Source organism: Mesoplodon densirostris, chromosome X (genome assembly GCF_025265405.1).
Source record: "Mesoplodon densirostris isolate mMesDen1 chromosome X, mMesDen1 primary haplotype, whole genome shotgun sequence".
Lineage (NCBI taxonomy): Eukaryota > Metazoa > Chordata > Mammalia > Artiodactyla > Ziphiidae > Mesoplodon > Mesoplodon densirostris.
This window is the reverse complement of record NC_082681.1, coordinates 4,183,624-4,203,755: the sequence shown is the minus strand read 5'-3', so window position 1 is coordinate 4,203,755 and position 20,132 is coordinate 4,183,624. Positions and strand designations below refer to the sequence as shown.

General features: G+C 46.1%; 1 protein-coding gene across 1 annotated transcript; it reads left to right on the top strand.

The window, feature by feature from the left end:
• The first annotated feature begins 3,802 nt into the window (after positions 1 to 3,802).
• Positions 3,803 to 19,665, top strand: GABRQ (gamma-aminobutyric acid type A receptor subunit theta). The gene is made up of 9 exons (XM_060087964.1): positions 3,803 to 3,951; positions 5,932 to 6,020; positions 11,127 to 11,194; positions 13,205 to 13,425; positions 15,225 to 15,307; positions 15,830 to 15,967; positions 16,510 to 16,662; positions 17,864 to 18,107; positions 18,843 to 19,665. Exons 1-9 carry the CDS (start codon positions 3,803 to 3,805, stop codon positions 19,663 to 19,665), a joined length of 1,968 nt encoding a protein of 655 aa, XP_059943947.1.
• The last annotated feature ends 467 nt before the right edge of the window (positions 19,666 to 20,132 follow it).

The window sequence follows — 20,132 nt, the reverse complement described above, 5'->3', positions numbered from 1 at the left end:
TTCATCGCAAATGACAGGATTGCCTTCATTTTTATGGTTGAATAATATTCCATTATGCATATGTACCACATCTTCTTCATCCATCCATCAGTGAACACTTAGGCTGTTTCCATATCTTGGCTATTGTGAACAATGCTTCAATGAACGTTGAAATACAGATATCTCTTTAAGATCATGATTTAATTTCCTTCATATATATACCCAGAGTGAGATTGCTGGATCATATTGTAGTTCTGTTTTTAATTTTTTGAGGAACCTCCATGCTATTTTCCATAGTGGCTGCACCAATGTACACTCCCACCAACAGTGGAGAAGGATTCCCTTTTCTCCACATCCTCGTCTACACTTGTTGCCTCTTGTCTTTTTGAAGATGGCCATTCTAACAGGTGTGAGGTGATATTTCACTGTGGTTTTGATTTGCATTTTGATGATGATTAGTGATGTTGAGCATCTTTTCATGTGCCTGTTGGCCATTTGTATGTCTTCTTTGGGAAAATATTCAGTTCCTCTACACATTTTTGGTCAGAATGTTTGTTTATTTGCTATTGAATTATATGAGTTCCTTATATATTTTGGATATTAACCCCTTATCAGATGTGTGGTTTGAAATTTTTTCTCCCATTCCATAGGCTTTCTTTGGATTTTGTTGGATGTTTATTTTGCTATGCAGAAGCTTTTTAGTTTGATATAGTCCCACTTGTTGATTTTTGCCTTTGTTGCTTATAATTTTGATGTCACATCAAAAAAAGAGTTGCCAAGACCAATGTCAAAGAGCTTTTCCCCTATGTTTCCTTCTAGTAGTTTTACAGTTTAAGGTCTTACATTTAAGCCTTTAATCCATTTCAGGTTAATTTTTGTGAGTAGAATAAGATGGGGTCTGATTTAATTTTTCTGCATGTGGTTAATCCAATTTTTCCAACACCATTTATTGAAGAGACTCTTATTTCCGCATTGAGTCTTTTTGGCTCCTTTGTCAAATATTAGTTGACCATATAGGCATGGGCTTTCTTCTGGGATCTCAATTCTATTCCATTGTTCTATGTGTCTATTTTTATGCCAATACCATGCTGTACTGATTACTATAGCTTTGCAATAAAGTTTAAAATCAGGAATTGTGATGTCTCCAGCTTTGTTCTTCTTTCTGGGTATTACTTTAGCTCTTCAGGGTATTTTATCATTCTGTATGAATCTTAGGATTCTTTTTTTGTATTTCTGTGAAAAATGCCATTGGAAGTTTGATAGGGATTTCATTGAATCTATAGATTAGACTCATTATTTTCAGCTTTTTAAGAAGCAGAAGTAAACAATACTCTCCTAACTACTGTCATCGTCCTCAGTTTCTCTTCCTTCCAGTTTCTCCTTCACAAAGTAACCAGGTATTCTTCCAAGGCACCATTCTGATTGAGTCATTCCCTTGCACAATCCTTGCAAAAGCATACAGTTGACTCCAAAATAAAAATCAAATTCCTTTGTTTGGACAATTAAGTCCAAAACTCTCTTGCTTCATTTATTTATTGTGCACTGAGTGTGGGTGCTCACTAGGCCAGGTTCTGCCTAATCTCTTGCCTCTTACCTCTCTTACCTCTTGTCTTACTCCAAACATAACCTACACTCCTGCCAAACTGGAACATTCACTGCCGTGTGGCAGGCCTGGATCCAGAACACAGATGGGCTAACTTCCAGGTCAGTGCTCTTTCTCCTATATCATGGTCCCATAGGTGTAAGGCCATTCAATCTGGAGATTTATTGATATTCTAATAAATTAACTAGACAAAAGCTCAACAAGTATTGATGCAAATTATAGTGATATTTTTGTATTTCTTGTTGTTTTGTGGGCTATTTGTCTTGTGGGTTAGAAATTACAACAAAGCATTACCTCTAGGGAGAGCAGAAGTGGGGGAGGACCCCCTGGGGTGTAAGGCCTGGAAGTGAATTCTTCATTATCAACTTTTTGGCAATCTTCATAGTCACAAGGGCACCTAGGAATAAAACTTCAAGCTTCAGGCTTGTTTTCCCCTAACAAATAAAGGACCAATTGCCTGTGGAATTTGATTCCAGGATACTGGGAGCATCCTCATCTAAATAAATTTACTCCCATCTGCTGGCGGTTGCCTGAATTTCCAGTGGACACTGAATCACACTAAAACAAAACAAAACAAAACACATAATGTTCTGGAAGTAGTCAAACCTGGAAATAGGATTCTAGTTTGGGCCTCTACTGTTATGTGACCTCAGGCCAATCCCTTTTCTTTCTCTGGGCCTCAGTTTCTCCATATTACAATCCAGGTGGTTGGACAAAATGATCCAGAAGAGCCATTCCCACTTTTATCAAGCAAGGATTGTCTCTACAAAGATGCCTGGATGACCAGAGACAATGGGGGCAGAATTAGTAGCAGTAGGGATGAGTTTTATTGATCCATTCCTGTATGTAATAGTCAGTGACATGCAGGTTCCACCATCTTCTTTTATTTCTACATTCATGTGAGAAGGAGACCATTTGCTGCAATAGTGGGGCAAAGGGAAAGGAAGGTGCAAGGGTGTTCTGCTCATTAAAAAAGGCAGGGAACTATGAGACACATTTTTTTTTAAATTTGGTTCTAAGATGGTTAAGAAAGTGGGGATAAAGAGTTAAACACTTAAGTGTGGGAAACACTCAACCAACCAGGCAACTGGAGGTTTTCTGAGCACAAGTAGTCCCAACTCACTTCACCAAATACTGAGAGAAAGGAGAAGAGGGCTATATCTTTGTGTGAATGTTTTAGCTGACCAAGAATGAACCTTAAATTCATTTTCATTGGAACCCTTCTCAGTGGCATGCCTTAGGAAGCTCAGCATTGGTGAACGTGACTGAGATCTATTTATTGATTGCCCATCTGGCCCATGTGCTCTGAAGGACGTCTTTCTCAACTTCATTTGTCAAGGATCTGAGAAGGGAAGGACAGAGGGGATTGGATGGAGGAATTTCCCTATCCTCTGAGATCCTTTTGTTTCATAAGAGAGTGTTTGAGGTTCATGGTGTCAGCCCTGGCTATGGGACAGTCACATCTCAGCGTGATCCCAGTTGGTGAACCCTTCCAGTTCCCTGAGCTTTGTCCTGGGGACCCAAATGTGTCCAGCTCTATCAGAATGTAGATTCAGCCAGGGTAGTCTAATTACCTCACTCCCTCACCACAAAAAAACTCCTGGGCACACGGTCTTCCAAAAGAAACGCACATTTTGCATTTTTGCAGAGAGAAAGAGCAGGACCCACCGGGTGCCCTAGGTGCGGATGCATGCCCAGCCCCCCTGCAACCGATTCCCCTCCCCCTCCCCCGGGCCGGCCCCGCCCCTGTCTGTGTCTGTTGCTAGCAGGGGGACAACTGCAGAGGCCTGAAGGGGCGGGGAGCGGGCGGTGCGCTGGCTGCGGGCGGAGGCAAGAGCGCGCGCCTTTTTGTGCGGCTCCTGGCACCTGCCGGATTGGTTCTGCCAGTGCTACCGTCGGAGTGGGCGGAGCCAGCCGGGCGCCAGGCTGGGTGCCCAGTCGCAGCCTGGAGCGGCCGCAGACGGAGCGCACCTCGCACCTGCTGGGCGCGTCCTGAGGGCGCTGCATCGGGCAGAGGTACTGGAGGACTGCTCCCCCTGGGTTCTGGGCTCCGGTCCGAACCCCGCGCTCCCTGCTCCCCATACTCTCGCTACTGTCTCCTTAGAGGCGACTCCTAGCGACCCCCCAGCTCCCTCTCTCCCCGCACTGCCCACACCCCGTCCCTTCCCCGGCGGCTGACGGCAGTCGCTCGCGCCCTCCGACCCCCGGAGTGCCGTAGCCATGGGCATCCGTGGAATGCTGCGAGCCGCTGTGCTTCTGCTGCTCATCAGAACCTGGCTCGCAGAGGGCAACGACCTCAATCCCACCCCGAAGTTCCACTTCGAGCTCTCCTCCAACGTACCCGATGTCGTCCTGGACCTCTTCAGCTGGTAAGCGGGAGCCGCCAGGCTGGGCATGGTGGTGACAGGAGAGTATGGGCAGCCTCGGACCTCTTGGACGGAGCGGGCTGGGGAAGACTTGGACCCGGGCTCACCAAGTCCTGGTGTGCGGGCCCTGCCTACAGGTCCCTGGAGGTTGGTGGGATGGGAGTGGGGGCCGCGGGGGGCCCTGTGTTTCAGCCCACCTGTTACTGAGGCGCCTGACCTCACAGAGCCCCGCGTGTGCCCAAACTGCAGCCCCGGGGGGTGGGGGGAAAGATGCTCTCACCCCAAGGTCTGCCATCCATCCCCGGGGACCAAGGCCCCTAGTAGCTTTTCCCAGTCACGTCCTTTGGCACCTGTAGGATTGGGGGATGGAGGTACAGGGTGATGAGAAATTCACAAAACATAGACAGTAGAGACACCTGTTTGAGTCCGGAGTTTTTTTCTATTCCAAGAGGTGCGTGCGTGTGTTCCTGAATGTGTGTGTTGAGCAGTGAGGGACATTTTCCTATGCTGCAGATAGAAATTATTGACTCAACCTCATCGTAGCCCAGACAGTGCAATCGGCGGCTGTATAGCATATAACCTTGTGGCCTGAGATGGGTGCATTTTTGTACTTGCTTCCTGTGAAAACATTTGAAGATTAGCTGTTTGATTTCAGGTTTGTTTGGGTCTGCAAATAACTGAAGAGCTGTTAAACAGTCAGCCTTTACATGTAGATCACATGGAAATGTGTATTTGTGGTGGCCACAGATCCTGAGCACTGGCATGTGGATAATGTGTGTGTGGTCCTAAACAGGCACAAATGCGTTGCTTTAATTCATTCATGTGCACACTTTGAAATTTTGTCATTAAAGATGATGAGATTTTTTTTAAAGATGATTGAGAATAATTTTTTAAATGGCAAACCAGAAATGAACATGTATTAGGAAAAGGGGGCATAGTTGGGCAGGGTTCCAGCAGACAGCTCTGCAATGTCCTCAACCCAACATACCAAACTGCACTAGTGAACACACACACACGCACACACACACACACGAGAGATTTGCAGAGGCTGACATTCCATAGTCAATTAATCAAAGATCCTAAGTCATAGTGATGCCCAGGGCCTATTCTCATTCACAAGCCCCTTTTGGGGAAAAGAGCCCCCCATGAAGGACTAGGTGAATTGGGAGGACACATCAGAGACTTCTGGAAAGGCCAGCTCTCTGCAGGGTTGCGCTGGGTCCATTTACATGTGCTCACCCAAGACATGTCTAGGCTGGAAGCACATGCTTAGCCAAAGAGATGCCTGCTCCAAGAATACATGTGTTTTTGAGGACAGCCCTGAACCCCAAGACTCAAAAATGGTGAATGATGAGGGTCATAAAACTCTGCTACATGAGCAAGGCTGTCTCTCTGTGTCATATGTAATATGCCAACTCTTAGAAACAGAGGTGTACAGAAACAAGATTCACATAGACGTGACAACAAAATGCTGGCCTTAGCCTAGGTAGGGGAAACGTGACTGAGCTAGAGAACATAGACGGTGAAAGATGACCTAGGCTACTGGAAAGAGGACTCCCACCAACCTGGAAAGCTGCATCCAGGCTGATGGTAAAGTGGGGCTCCTTAGGAGGTTGAAGTAATACATTTATGTGAGGGCCCACACCTGCCCACACCCTCTTCTCTCCACTTCCCCTACAGTTTCCCCCCATCCCCCCAATTCCGCCTGGTAACAAGAATCCAGTCTTTAGGCCCCACCCTTTGGATAAAAGCTGGGGAGGAGGAGGGGGAAAGAGGAGTCTGCGTTGCTGCTGTGCTTCTGGCTGACTCACTGCAGGGATGGAGGGGAGCAGGGAGAGACGTGTACATGTATGACTGTATATGTCCGCATGTGTGCAGGAGAGAAGGCCCTGGCAAGTTGATGCCTGGGGTGCTCTTTGTTTTCTGAGAAGCAGTGTGGCATTCACTGATGACCAATATTTACCAATGACTTCTCTGTTTCAGCAAAAATTGTGCACATGAAGCTATGGTTCACAAGATTTTGGACAGGGTGCTGTCGAAATATGATGTCCGTCTGAGGCCCAATTTTGGAGGTAAGACACGTCCAGATACTAGAGCTGAGACACAACAAGCCAGCCCCACCCATTGAGCTGACCAGGAGCAGTCCTCTAGACCGGACACTTGTGCCTCTCCAAACCCCACCTTCCCCACCCTGAAGAGACCTGTAGCGGAGCACTCCCCGGCCCCCAACACCCAGGCCGTCCACTCTGCCCCTGGAATTTCTCCCACTTCTCTGCCTTCTAATGCAAGAGGCCTCTGCCCCCTCCACACTCCTTTACAGTGGTACTGAGCCTGAAGCACCCTACCTGGGGTGGCTGGAGAAGCACTAATCACACCAGGTGTGCTTCTCATGCTCGAGTTTTCTGCTCCATCTATGGGGAGGACACATGTTCCACTTGTGAACACATTCTTTGCACACTGGGCACTTACCCATTCAGCTGGCTTAAAACTAAGGGCATGGACTTCTCTGCCTAGTTTACTTCACCCACCTGGGTCCCAGGCACTTCTGCTTCTGCTCCCCCTCCCCAAGCCTTCAGCTCCTACCAAGTTCAGTTTATTCAACACACTGCAGTCAGCGTGATGTTTATTAACCCCACCTAATCACCTCAGGAACTTTTGATGGCTTTATTTAACTGCAAAATAAAATCAAACTCCTTAGCCTAGCACTCAGATATTAAGCACAAATATGAGAAATGACAAGGAAACTGAAATACAAACCTCCAGGGAGCCAATACATCAATTTCTCCTATTTCTGCCTAGCCTCACCTCCCCCGTTACCCCTAGATTTGGAAAGGGTGACTGGCTTCCATCACACAGCTTTAAAGTAACAGGCAACCTCCCCTGACCCCACAGAACAGGAATAGCATTCTCTGGCTGAGGGGACACCCAAGAAACCCAGACCAAGGACAGACAAGAGGAAGGGTGCATTAAATAGACGTTAGTCACATTTTGGCTCAAAGGAAACAGAGAAAGAGCTAAAAAAGTAGGGCGGCTAAGTCAGAGAAAGCGATCTCCTTCCTGCAGGTGGTAGAACTAGACACCCAATCTAAAGGGTTAATGAATGCTAATATTCACATTTGTACCTATGAATAGAGGCCTTCTGAATACACAAAGCCTCCACCCTAAAGGGCACACAGCTGTTAGCACTTGCCTTTGTGCTAGACCAGTGGGGGCTCTGTGATTTGCCTAGGGAGCCCCCTTGTAAACCAAGTTGATCACCCTATGCCCTAAGGTTTGGAGGCGGGACATTTGACTGGTATCCCATTGGCTGCTTTGCTTCCTCCAAGTGTGAGCACAGGAGGCCGTGCTGTCCCTGGATCCAAGGTGAGTGCGCACTGGGGACTGGGAGGCTGGAGTGGAGAGGGCAGAAGGTAAGTTCTTTCATTATAGAAATTCAGGTGTTAGGGCACAGCGAGCACTCCATTGCATGACACTGGTTTTAGACCAGTTGCACAAAGCAACAGTGGGTGTCAAGGGTGTAGCTGTTACATTTTCTCCATTCATTGTTTTCCTGTTTCTCAGCAAAGGCTAACCAACAGCCATTCAAGTACATCAAGCACATTCTCCCCGCTGCTTCAGGTTGCCATCTCTGCAGGCATCTGGGGCTATGGGGAGAACAGGGGCAAGGACCACCCTCTGGGGATTGTCAGGTGTGTCTGGCCCATGGTATCTCCAAGGCACCTCACCGCCATTTTTTGAGCTAACTTGGATTTGTTTACACATGATACCTAACCTTCTGGGTTACCTAAGCTTTATGGGCATGCAGACCTGGGGAGTATGGGAATAGCTGGGTCCCCAGTTTGGCCAAACAGTAGATGAAGGTGGGAGAGCAAGGACAGTGCAGGACCTTCTAGCATTTAGACAGAAGGAGGAACTACAGGCTCTAAGTCTGGGGCTGTTTTATTGGGTTGGGGGGAGGCAGTCAATTGGAGAGCTGGGCCAGGGGGTTTAGAGTTGGGGTAGCCCATGGCTCCCACTAGACACAGAGTCAAATTTCCCTCTGTGTCTGAAGTTAAGTGGAGTTTCAGAGCTTAACACGCAGGCACACATGCCCCCCACATGCAGAGACATGACCTAACTGTGGTTAGGTTCAAATGGGAGACACAACTTCCTTAAGAAGAGGAGGATGAAGAGGAGGAGGAGGGACCAGGGAAAGCTAACAAAGATGCTTCTTTCTGAGCAAGAGAAGTGGGACTCCATAGTGCTGCAAAAGGCAAGTCCCTAAGGACTTTGCTTAGCCCATCACCTGGTATGACATAGGTGTGGAGTGAAGGAATAAATGGGACATCTTCATCACTCCTTCATTTACCTCCTCTTCCTCTGGTACTCTGATGGATGCGAGGGAGGAAGTAGAGTTGGGTAGCAAAGTTTCCAAGAGGGAGGGAAGTGATTACCCCCTCCCACTTTTTCTGCCTTCCTGAGTCCATCAGGAAGGACAGTGATGGGATATGGGACAGAGGCCATCACCCCAGAGATAGCATTTAGATACCTTACTTGGAAGCATCCTGTTCCCCTCTGTTATCCTTGTAAGGATGTGGGATATCTTAGCTAAGCTCTTGTTCTGCCCACTACTAGCACATAAGGTATTCCCTCCTAATTTAGGTGGATAAATTAGAAAAAGGTCCCAGGTCCCCTTCCTCCAGGCCACAATCCTGGGCCAAGGCTCATGCCTTGGTGAGGGGAATGTGGACTGCACTTCAGTTCCCACTTGCCTCTTCAACTGGGAGTCTTTGGACAAAGCTGAGCCCTGGCACTTTAGGGTTCGGGTCCCCAGGATTCTGCTGTAAGTGATTGGATTGCCTGAGTGACACAGAATGGCATAGGATTATAAGTTTGACACTAGAGTGAGGTAGTTGAGAGGATGACTGCCTGGCCCTTCTGGGGCTTGTTGCCTGTGGAACACAGCCTCCATCCTCATCTAAACGCATGTGGGGAGCCTGAAAGGCTGTAATTAAAAAAACTGCCTTTCTAGAAACCCGTCACTACATAGTGATCATTCACAATAGCTGTGAATGCTATGCCTTCACACAGAGGCCCATTTACTTCTCAGCTGCCATTCATACGTGGATTCCCAATAGCACTTTGCAGCTCAGCTTCTAGGCAGCCAGCCTGCAGTGAAGCCAGCAGGCTGAATTGGAAGCGTCACACGTGTTTCCATAACAGCAATGTGATGTAATACACATAGACTAATGGCTTAGCTGTGAGGCCCAGTGAAGAGTTTTGAGTCAATGAGGAAACAATTAAAATGTATTTTTCCACAGTACTTTATAGTTTAGTACATATTTTCACATCCATTATCACATTTGAATGGGCAGCACTAACACCTAGTCCTGAAAAAGAAAGCCAGGAGGCAGCAACAGACACACACACACACACACACATGCACATGTACACGCACAAATTCAATCACAGTTACATATTAACACACACAAACACCCTCGCCCATGTACTCACTCACATGAACACACAAATTCACTCACACACATATACACCCTCACATACACTAACACACATGCTCACACATTTGCATACACACATGAACATGTTCATACATTCATTCTCACACAAACATGCTCACATACACAAACACACTCACGACTTCATTCAAACACACCCACATACATCCACATGCTCATGCTCATGCATTCACTTATACTTGCACACAAACATCCTCACATATACAAACACAAATTCACTCACACACATAGACACACACACTCACACATGCTTTGTCATTCACACACATGAACATACCCACATGTTCACTCACACATGGACACACATACAAACATATCTACATATTTACCAACTCAGAAACACACGCACCTGAGCATGCTCACACATTCACTCATACCTGTGTAGTGACATGCTAACACATATGGATATGCTCATGGGTCCACTTGCACATCAGCATGGTCACACATTCACACACAAACACACTCACACATTCAGCCACACTCACATGGACAAGTTCACAGATTTTCTCAAGCACATAAAAATGCTTACATACACCCACACTTACACACTCACAGTTATAAGTGTGATGGGTGTGAGTGTAATCATTTATCACACTTGCATGTGAACAAGGTCACACACACAAATACATTCACATATTCACACAATGAACTTGCTCACTCACACATACATACACCCAAAGTTCACTTACATTCCCAAACACAACTTTACACACACAAACATAATCATGCACTCACTCCCACATGGACATGCTCACAAATACACTAACAAGTGAACAGGCTCATGCAAATAACCTACATATTCACTCCCACACAATACACTCAAATACACACACATGCTGACACATTCATTCACCCAGAAATGTACTCACACATTCACTTATACAGAAGCATGCTCACATACATGAAAACACTCACAAATTCACTCACACACATACAAACAAGGTCACAAACATGCCCATGTTCACACATTCCCTTGCACATTAACAAGCTCACATACACTCACACAGTCACACATTCTCTCATACATGATCACACAAACACATTAACTCATAATTCACTCCCACACAACACACTCAAGCATACAAACATGCTCATGCCTTCTCTCACACACAAACATGCTCACATACACTCATGTGCACATTGACACATTGACCTGCACATGGATACATGCACAAGTTTACTCAGGTATGTGAACATGCTCACATACACTCATGCACACAGCTCACGCATTCATTCACACAAAAACACACATCAACTCATACATGGACACATTCACATGAACTCACACAAATATGCTCATGCCCACCACAAATCTTGTTTTGGGACTCATTGCTCTTAAGTTTTTTATCAAGGAAACATTTAGAAAAAGAGTGCTTCATTCCCTTGTTTTTTTCTTCATTTTGGCCTGACCCTTTCTTTTCAGCATATTGTGAGCCAGGCCGTACTCTAAGTGCTTGGCTTGCATTAACGATGAGATAAGTGCTATCATTATCCCCATTTTACTCATGAGGAAACTAAGCTCAGAGAGGTAAGGTAGCTTATTCAAGGTCACATAGCTAGTAAGTGCCAAAATGGGGTTCAAACTTCAGGCAGTCTGGCTCCTGAGTCCATGTTTTACCCTTTTTCCTACCCTGCATGTAATAGTGTCTTCCTGTATTGTAGGTGCCCCTGTGTCAGTGGGAGTATCTATCTATGTCTCCAGTATTGAACAGATCTCAGAAATGACTATGGTAAGTGTGTCAGCTCCAGCCATGAGACAAGGAGCAGTGTCATAAGCCTGTTGTTCTGACCTGCAGCAGAGGCCACATGGAGGAACACAGTAGGTTTTGGAAACTACAGCCACCTGAAATTAAAAATAAATAAAGCCAGATGTATTACAGACATAAAAGTGAAAGGCTTATGATGTTTTTAAAATATAATATAGGATATTCTTTTAGTGTCTTTGAGATAGGTAAGGACTTTTTTTAAAAGACACAGAAAACGCAAACTATAAAAATAAATACTGGTAACTAAACTATATTAATATTCTCTTTAGCCAAAACTTCTGGCACGCAAATAACTTCTGGCATGCAAAATGAGTATGACAAGTTTGAAAAGATAGTTCAGATTCGACTAAAATATTTGCAACACAAAGGACTGGTATTGAAAATACACATAATTCCTGTGAATTAATAAGAATATTTTTATTTCTTAACATCTTTATTGGAGTATAATTGCTTTACAATGGTGTGCCAGTTTCTGCTTTATAACAAAGTGAATCAGTTATAATTATACATATGTCCCCATATCTCTTCCCTCTTGCGTCTCCCTCCCTCCCACCCGCCGTATCCCACCCCTCTAGGTGGTCACAAAGCACCGAGCTGATCTCTCTGTGCTATGCGGCTGCTTCCCACTAGCTATCTACCTTACGTTTGGTAGTGTATATATGTCCATGCCACTCTCTCACTTTGTCCCAGCTTACCCTTCCCCCTCCCCGTGTCCTCAAGTCCATTCTCTAGTAGGTCTGTGTCTTTATTCCCATCTTACCCCTAGGTTCTTCATGACCTTTTTTTTTTTCAAACATCTTTATTGGAGTATAATTGCTTTACAATGCTGTGTTAGTTTCTGCTTTACAACAAAGTGAATCAGCTATACATATACATATATCCCCATATCCCCTCCCTCTTGCATGTCCCTTCCACCTCCCTATCCCACCCCTCTAGGTGGTCACAAAGCACCGAGCTGATCTCCCTGTGCTAATCGGCTGCTTCCCACTAGCTATATGTTTTACGTTTGGTAGTGTGTATATGTCCATGCCACTCTGTCACTTCGTCCCAGCTTATCCTTCCCCCTCCCCATATCCTCAGGTCCATTCTCTACATCTGCGTCTTTATTCTTGAGAAGAATATTTTTAAAGCAATGGAAAAATGATCAGAAAATTTGAACAAGAACTTCACTTTTGTGAAGAAAACCAAGTAGCAGATAAACTTATGAAAAGATGCCTGACTTTATTATTAATCAGTGAACTGCAAAATGAGACCACAGTGAGAACCCACTACATAACCACCAGATGAGCAAAAAGTCAAAAGTCAGACAATACCAATGTTGGCAAGGCAGGAGCATTGGGAACTCTTATCTGCACTTTATAGGGGTATAAACTGGAACTTTTGCTTTATAGTTTTTATTTAATTGCGATTTTGATATGTATGGTGTCATCACATAATAATACACATAGTATATTCATATAAGGGAATAGTATCCAGCAATGCAAGTGAACAAATTTTAATTACACACATCGACCTGAGCAAACACACAAACATAATGTTGAGTGAAAGAAGCAACTTATGAATACATAGAGTGTGATTCCATTCAGAAAAAAATTTAAATAAGTCCAACTAAGCAATATGTTTCTTAGAAATACATAGACAATAAAACTTAGGAAAACATAGAGGAAAAAATAGGAAAAGCAAGGGATTATTATCATTAAACTCTAAGATAATGGTTACTGCTGGGAGGTGTGGGAAATATGCTCTGCAAGAGACACGTTGAAGATTGATAGTTATTGGGAATGTTCTGTTTCTGAACCTGAATTTTAATTATATGGGGCTCGTTTTATTATTTGTAACATTGAACACTCTTACATATGTTTCGTTACGCATCTATATTTAGGATGTATTTCATACACCTGCATACACAAAAACACTGAGGGCAGAAGGCTGGGCAACCTCGCTTACAACTAGGATTTACCTTTCTTTCCTCAGGACTACACTATTACAATGTTTTTTCATCAGACCTGGAAAGATCCACGTTTAGCATACTATGAGACCAATCTGAACCTGACCCTGGACTATCAGATGCTTGAGAAGTTGTGGGTCCCTGACTGCTACTTTCTAAATAGCAAGGATGCTTTTGTGCATGATGTGACTGTAGAAAATCGCGTGTTTCATCTTCAGCCAGATGGAACGGTGCGGTATGGCATCCGGTGAGTTCCCCCAGGGACCTGGGGATCACCGAGACAGCCTACCTTCTTCCCACTAATTATCCCATGAACACACTCCAAGGAACACACAGAGGAACCCACTGCTTTCCAAATCTCTCTTTCACTGCCCCCCTCACTCAGTAGTCAAAGTGGAACCTTCAGAGTTTCCCACAGCCATCCTTGGCTGTTCTGTCCCCACACCTTGGCTTATGCTGTTGTTTCTGTCTGGAATGACCCGTTCCTCTTTCCATGAGTCTGAAGCTTTCCTATCCTTCAGTCCCTAATTCAAATGCCCCCTTTGTCAAGAAATCATCTTTGATACTCTCAACTGGAAGAGCTCTCCCTTTGCCTTAGCATTGAATGTATATTCTGTTATTTATTTGTGTCTTTTCTCTCCCATGCAGTGAAGGAGGGGGACTGGTCTCTGCCATTGATCATATATGCAACATGCAGGGGACCCAAGGGTGCGCAGTGTGCGTCTATTGCCTATGGCTTTGCACAAACCGAATGTGTGCACACTGGAGCTCCTCACTGGCCTATGTAGAGCATAGCAGACAGTCACCAAAGCCCTCTGCACAGCCTCATCTCTTACAAACCATCTCTTAAGACAAGCATGAGACATAAATTTAGCTCAGAAAATTTCTCCAAGAGATAGCTACTAGGGTACAGATCTTTCTCTGGATCTCTTCCTCTGGGGTTCTCTTTCTGTATCCCTTTGTTTCCCTCTTCTTTCTCCACTTTCCCATGGACCAAGTCAGAGACTGGAGTCAGAGAACAACAAAGCTTACAGGGAACAGGTCACTGGTCACAAAGGGGGCCTCAGCTGATTAATGTTCATGTAGAATTCACAGAAGGGAGAGAAATACACACACACACACACACACACACACACACACACACTACCCACTGTACAAAATGGAAATCACTTCAAGAGTTGAAAGGGACAAGGGTGGTATCAGCAACTGGGAAAGGCAGGACAAGGAAGGGGCCAGAGCTTCCCAGCTGGGGCTGCAAAGAACTTTTCTAATTATCCTCTTCCCCACTGTTCACTTCTCCCACTTCCCCAGGTCTTCCAAGATCCCTCCTCAGCTTCCTCTCTTGGACCTACCACATGACAACTTGAAGCCCCATTCCATAGCTCACCTCAGATATATTAATCCCTCCTATCCATTTACACCCACTGGCATTTTGCTAAGCCCCAGTACCCTCATAAGCAGATGCACAGAGATGGGATTGCTGCCAGAGCAGCTCCCATGGCCAAAGGTAGGCCGGGGCCACTGCCCACATCGGTACCCGCACACCACACACAGGCACTCCACATCAGATCTGGTGTTTCAGCTGCTTCAGTGTAGCGTTCGGTTTCCTCCTGACAGCTTTGCTGCTCCTTCAGCAAGAAAGTCCTCTTTCTGTCTCTGCATTCAGTTTCCTCAAGGACCCTTCCCATTCTGACACCCTGAGGTTTCCTGACATGCCATACATCTGTTGTCTTCTGTGTAAGTCCTACCAGACTTTTGGGTGTCTTTGTCACATACAAATTCCCTCTCCTCCTTACGCAACTGCAACTCATCTCTCCTCTAGGAGGGAAGGAAGCGTGTGGGGCAGGGGCAGGGTGAGGGAGTAGAAAGAAGGAAAGAAGAAAGGGAGGGAAGGAGAACCCGGCTCAAATGTGGGCAGTGTGGGAAGGTGTTAGGTGGGTCAGTCCTTGGGGTGCCTCTCCCCACCCCACCCCTTCAGTTTTCTCAGGAACAGTTACTTGCCTGGGCTTGACTCACTTTTCTCTTCCTTTTGCTTTTCCTTTGCAGGCTCACCACCACAGCAGCTTGTTCCATGAATCTGCAAAAATTCCCTCTGGACAAGCAGACTTGCAAGCTGGAGGTGGAGAGCTGTACGTATGTCTCCCAAGGCCCCTTTTTTCCCTACCCGGGGTTGGGGCCATGAGGAAGCCAAAGGCAAACTTGACAGTGAGAGGGCCTGCATATCTCCCCTACTCCCTCCCTCCCCCATTTCTCTCTCTCCCAGATAGATAGATGATAGATAGATAGATAGATAGAGACAGAGAGACAGAGAGATAGAGAGAGAGGGGTATATATACAGATGGTATCAGGGAGAAGGTGGCCTTTAGGCTATAAAGAGTCCCACAGGGAAACGTGCCTAGCTATGGAAAAATTGTGCACAAGCTAATGGGTAGGAGCCCATCTCTTTGCTGTGCTTTCCTTCCTGGATAAGAAACTTCAAACTGAGAGTTCTCTTTCCACATGCCCCCCTTCCCTATGCTCAGACCCACAAAACACAAAGGTACCCCAATATTGCAGGTTCCAATTACCCTTTGGTTTTCACAAGCTCCTCTGGTGTGAAATCTGCCTATGCCTGCTTTCTGAGATTAACTCTGCTTCCTTCCCCCTCCTAGATGGCTACACAGTTGAAGACATCCTATTATACTGGGAAGGCAATGGGAATGCCATCCAGGGTACTGAGAAGCTGCACATCCCTCAGTTCAGTTTCCTGGAAAAGACAATGACTAGCAAAGAGGTGTTTTTCTACACAGGTGGGTCTGACCCCCTCCTTCTCTCCTATCTGCTGTCTCTTTTGTACGCTAGGAAACTCTGGTGACCTCTGCCTTTGACCTCTAGACTCTCTTCTTCCTTCTTTCCTATTCCCTTCTTGTTCTGGACACCTTCCAAAGCCCCCTTCATAAAGTCCCAATGGCTTACCCTCTGCCAATGAGGAAATGCGTGTGGAAGCAGTTGGCCAGGTTTGACACTCCACAGGCCTCCTTCCAGGGCCAGCCTCTCCCCTTCCATCTGTTGTAGCTTTGAAATATCTCATGTCTTTCCCATTTCAACTTCAGTTGACATGGAGAAAGTGAGGAAGGAAGGAAGAGATAGCAGTCTTGCTACGCCATATGGGCCTACTGACACATGCCATTTTCACTGGCCTTAAGGCAGCAAATGGGGTGAGGTCTGCATACTGCCCAGACTGGAATATTAGAGGCTGAACTGGCCATTGGTTTCCCCTCCACCATCGTGTACTTTACTCTGAAAATCCCCTCAGCCCTACCACCATAATACCAGTATGTCTCCCTGCCAGGTTCCTATGTGCGCCTGATAGTGAGGTTCCTGGTCAAGAGGGAAGTCACCAGCTACCTTGTGCAGATCTATTGGCCTACTGTCCTCACCACTGTTGTTTCCTGGATATCATTTTGGATGAACTATGAATCCTCTGCAGCCAGGGTGACAGTAGGTAGGTCCTGTTCCCATCCCAGGAAGGAACTTGGGTTGTCTTGCTCAGAAAAAAGTTGAGAGTAAGGAACAGTGTGTGACTGCACAGGCAAGGAAACAAGATGGGACCTAACAGGCACGCTACAGGTGCCCAGGCAATCCACAGCAGAGAGACCAACATTGGAGACAGATGTGAAAAAAACATCACGGTTGGGATCTTGGTATGTTGGGTCCAAAGTACCAGAATTCATTATTTGCTGGATACATAAATGAATGGACAAGTCACAAATTTAGATCAGAAATGCAACACAATAAACATTGATTAAGCAACATATCAAAATGCCCAATTAGGCAGCAGAGGGCTTCTAGATGAGCTGCTCCTGGCAAGTGTCTAATGGAATGCTGAGACAAATGCTATCAGAGTCCAGAGGAGGAAATGACCCAGGTAATGACCCAGGTCTTATTGGCTAAAACTGCACCAAGAAAGTATTCCTCAAACTGGGTTTTGAGGACTTCCAGGAGGGTGCCTGGAGCACAAGCTGGGGAAGTGGGGAGAGTAGCAGAAAGACAGCTTGAGCTGACTTGGGAAGAACTTGAAATTCCATTTTAAGCAGTTGGAACTTCATGTATAAGCAGCGGGGAGCATCAGAGGCTTTTGAGCAGTACTAAGGAGGGGCCTAAAGAGATCAGCTCCCAAATTTATTTGGTCCCACTCTGCAGAATGCCTGTGTATCCCAGACCCTGGTCTGCTTTCTCCTTCACCATCTTTGGGGCAGACTTTTCAGCCTCCTTCTTTAGAAGCACACGCTAGGCTAAACCTTTATATTTATGTAATATTTTAGGGGTCACAAAACCTTCTGAGGGATGGACTACAGGAAAGCTTACATACTAGCAGGCAAAGGGGGAAAGGACCATCATAGGGCAAAACAGGGCTGAACATGTAAATCACTATGAAACCATGGCTGGAGATTTTTGACTTGATCCTAAGAGCAATGGGAAATCACTAAACTATTGAAGTACAGGGTGGTTGTAAAGATGGGGGAGGAGAAGCAAAGACAGCAATTGAGCCAGGGCCCTAAGCCTGGTAAGCTGAAGGCCTTTTGCTTAGGGACCTCCCAATCTCAGAGATGGCCTTTGCTCCCTTCCAGTGGGATGTGGGCCTGACAGTTTTCCAAGAACGTCAGCCACCTGAGGGGACTAACCCTGTGCTATGTTGTTTATAGGTTTGACTTCAATGCTCATCCTGAATGCCATCAACTCACATCTGCAGAATAAATTCCCCCAATTTTCCTGTCTCAAGGCCATTGACATCTATATGGTCGTATGCTTCTTCTTCGTGTTCCTGTCCTTGCTAGAATACGTCTACATCAACTATGTTTTCTACAGCCGAAGAGGACCTCAGTGCTCTCAGAGGCAACTCAGAAGAGCCCAAAGAGTCATGGCCCGCTACCGCTACCAAGAGGCGATGCAGGTTTGGCTTTTTGACTGACAATCTGCTTTCCTTGAGCACTTCTTAAACCTAAGATTAGCACTTGACCCTTTCAAATTTCTTAGCTCCTTTAATCCTCATACAACATACACTCTCTCTCTCTCTCTCTCTCTCTCTCTCTCTCTCTCTCTCTCTCTCTCCAGATAAGAAAGAAGTAGAACAATTTATCATCACTCCTTTATAGGTTGAGTCATTGTCCAAGGTCATAAGTGGCAGAGCTAGATTTCCCAAGACCTTTGGGCTTCAAATCCGGTCTACTTAGCATACCTCCAATGGCAGGCAATGGAGCCAGAGGGAAAGGGAACACAGGGAAGCTGAAAGGAAGAGACATCAGAGAGGCTGACCTAACCCTCCTTCCTTTGCTCTTTTGACTCCGAAAGCCATGCTGAGTCTTTTGCTGCTGGCAGTATGTTAATGTCCCTCCTTTATAGGGAACTTAACCCCACCTGCCTGAGGAGGTCTTGCCTCTGTCCACTACACAGCACTCCAGAGGGAGCAGCTGCCCCAGTGGGGCAGCAAGAGCCATGAACTTCCCTTGCATGCTAACAGCCTCTCGGTCCTGTTCCTCAGCACCTTGCGCACAAGAGGCCCCAGGAGGAAGAGGTGGCTTTCCCAGTGGAACAGCCCATCAGTCATGTTACAAGTGCTCATGAGGAAAGTCCCCCCCAACACTCCCTGAAAGTGATTGTTCGTGCAGCATTCGACCTCATGAGTCTATCCACTGTCTCCTTAAAGGATGACCAGTTGCACATAGAAGATGGAAATGGCTCTCCTCCCTCCAGACGGGTGTGGGCTGGCCTAGCAAGCCCAGAAAGCCTCGGCTCTTTAGCCTCCATCTCAGAGCAGGCACCTCTGGCCTCCTCAGAAAGCCTCAGCTCACTGTCTTCTCTCTCGGACCAGTCCTGGCTGGCCACTGCAGAAAGCCTGAGTGACCTCCCGTTCACCTCAGAGCAGGCCGTGCCCAGCTATGGCATTTGCGTTAATGATATTGATATTGATGACAGTGTTATTCCTACTGAAATCCGCAACTGTGCAGAGGCCCATGGCTGTGCTGAGACCTGTGACCCAGAAGACCCTGAAGAGAGCTCCAACTCCGATGAGAGCCAAGACCACGGCCCCAGTAGGAAGCATCTGCTTGTCCACGGCCAGAGGTGTGTGCAAGAAGCAAACTACGACCTTGAGGAGATCCATAACACCCTTTATGAGATCCATAGCACCCTTCATGACATTCGTAGCTTGCCTGATGACATCAGAGTTGAGAGTGGCTACCTTGACCTTGAGAAGCAACTCAAGTGTAATGTTGACAGTACCTGGAGCCTTTATGGTAATGTCATGGGCTTTGATCCAGACAAGAACAGTAACTCAGAGTCTGATGACAGTTCCCCCCCAAGCCCTGGGTGCTCCTTCAGTAAAGCATTCTCTTCCAAGCTCTTTCACCCTGACTATGTCCCTAAGGTCGACCAGTGCTCCCGGCTCCTCTTCCCTCTTGCCTTTGTGGTGTTCAACACTGTTTACTGGGTATACCATATCTATTAGTTCCATAGTGTCCCAGAGTGACACTATGCTCCTTTCATAGTTCCTTTTGGTTCCGTTTCTCCTTCCCTTCTTTTTTCATTTTACTTTGTGGTTATTTGGGCAGTTGAACCAGTTCCACCTTTCTCTTTACAAACATGAGGTGGGGAGTAGTTGGAAAGGTTGTGTTCTGGCTGGAAGAAAAGGGATTGAGGAGGAGTTGGAGGTAAATAGCACATTGATTTCCCTTTTCTTCAAGTGCTATCATGTTTTCAAAGCCTTCTAACATCTAATAAGCACAGAAAAGCCCCCTGGAAATGGCAATGTTTAGAAGACAGAGAAGAGCCAGACTGGGGGACAGGAAGGATCCAAGCCCTGTACACAAAAACATTTCTGGGGGCTTTTCTGTCCCACTGAAGTGTTGAGTTTTCTTTTTCATTACTTTTTTCTTCTTTTTTTTTTCCTCCTAGGGATTATGGTCCTTGCTCACC

What these genes read in the sequence shown, in the direction of transcription:
- GABRQ (XM_060087964.1), top strand. Translation starts at nt 3,803, where the DNA reads ATGGGCATCCGTGGAATGCTGCGAGCCGCTGTGCTTCTGCTGCTCATC. An exon ending in TCTGAGGCCCAATTTTGGAG is followed by an intron (nt 6,021 to 11,126) that starts GTAAGACACGTC and finishes CCTGTATTGTAG; the next exon opens with GTGCCCCTGTGTCAGTGGGA. An exon ending in AGATCTCAGAAATGACTATG is followed by an intron (nt 11,195 to 13,204) that starts GTAAGTGTGTCA and finishes TTCTTTCCTCAG; the next exon opens with GACTACACTATTACAATGTT.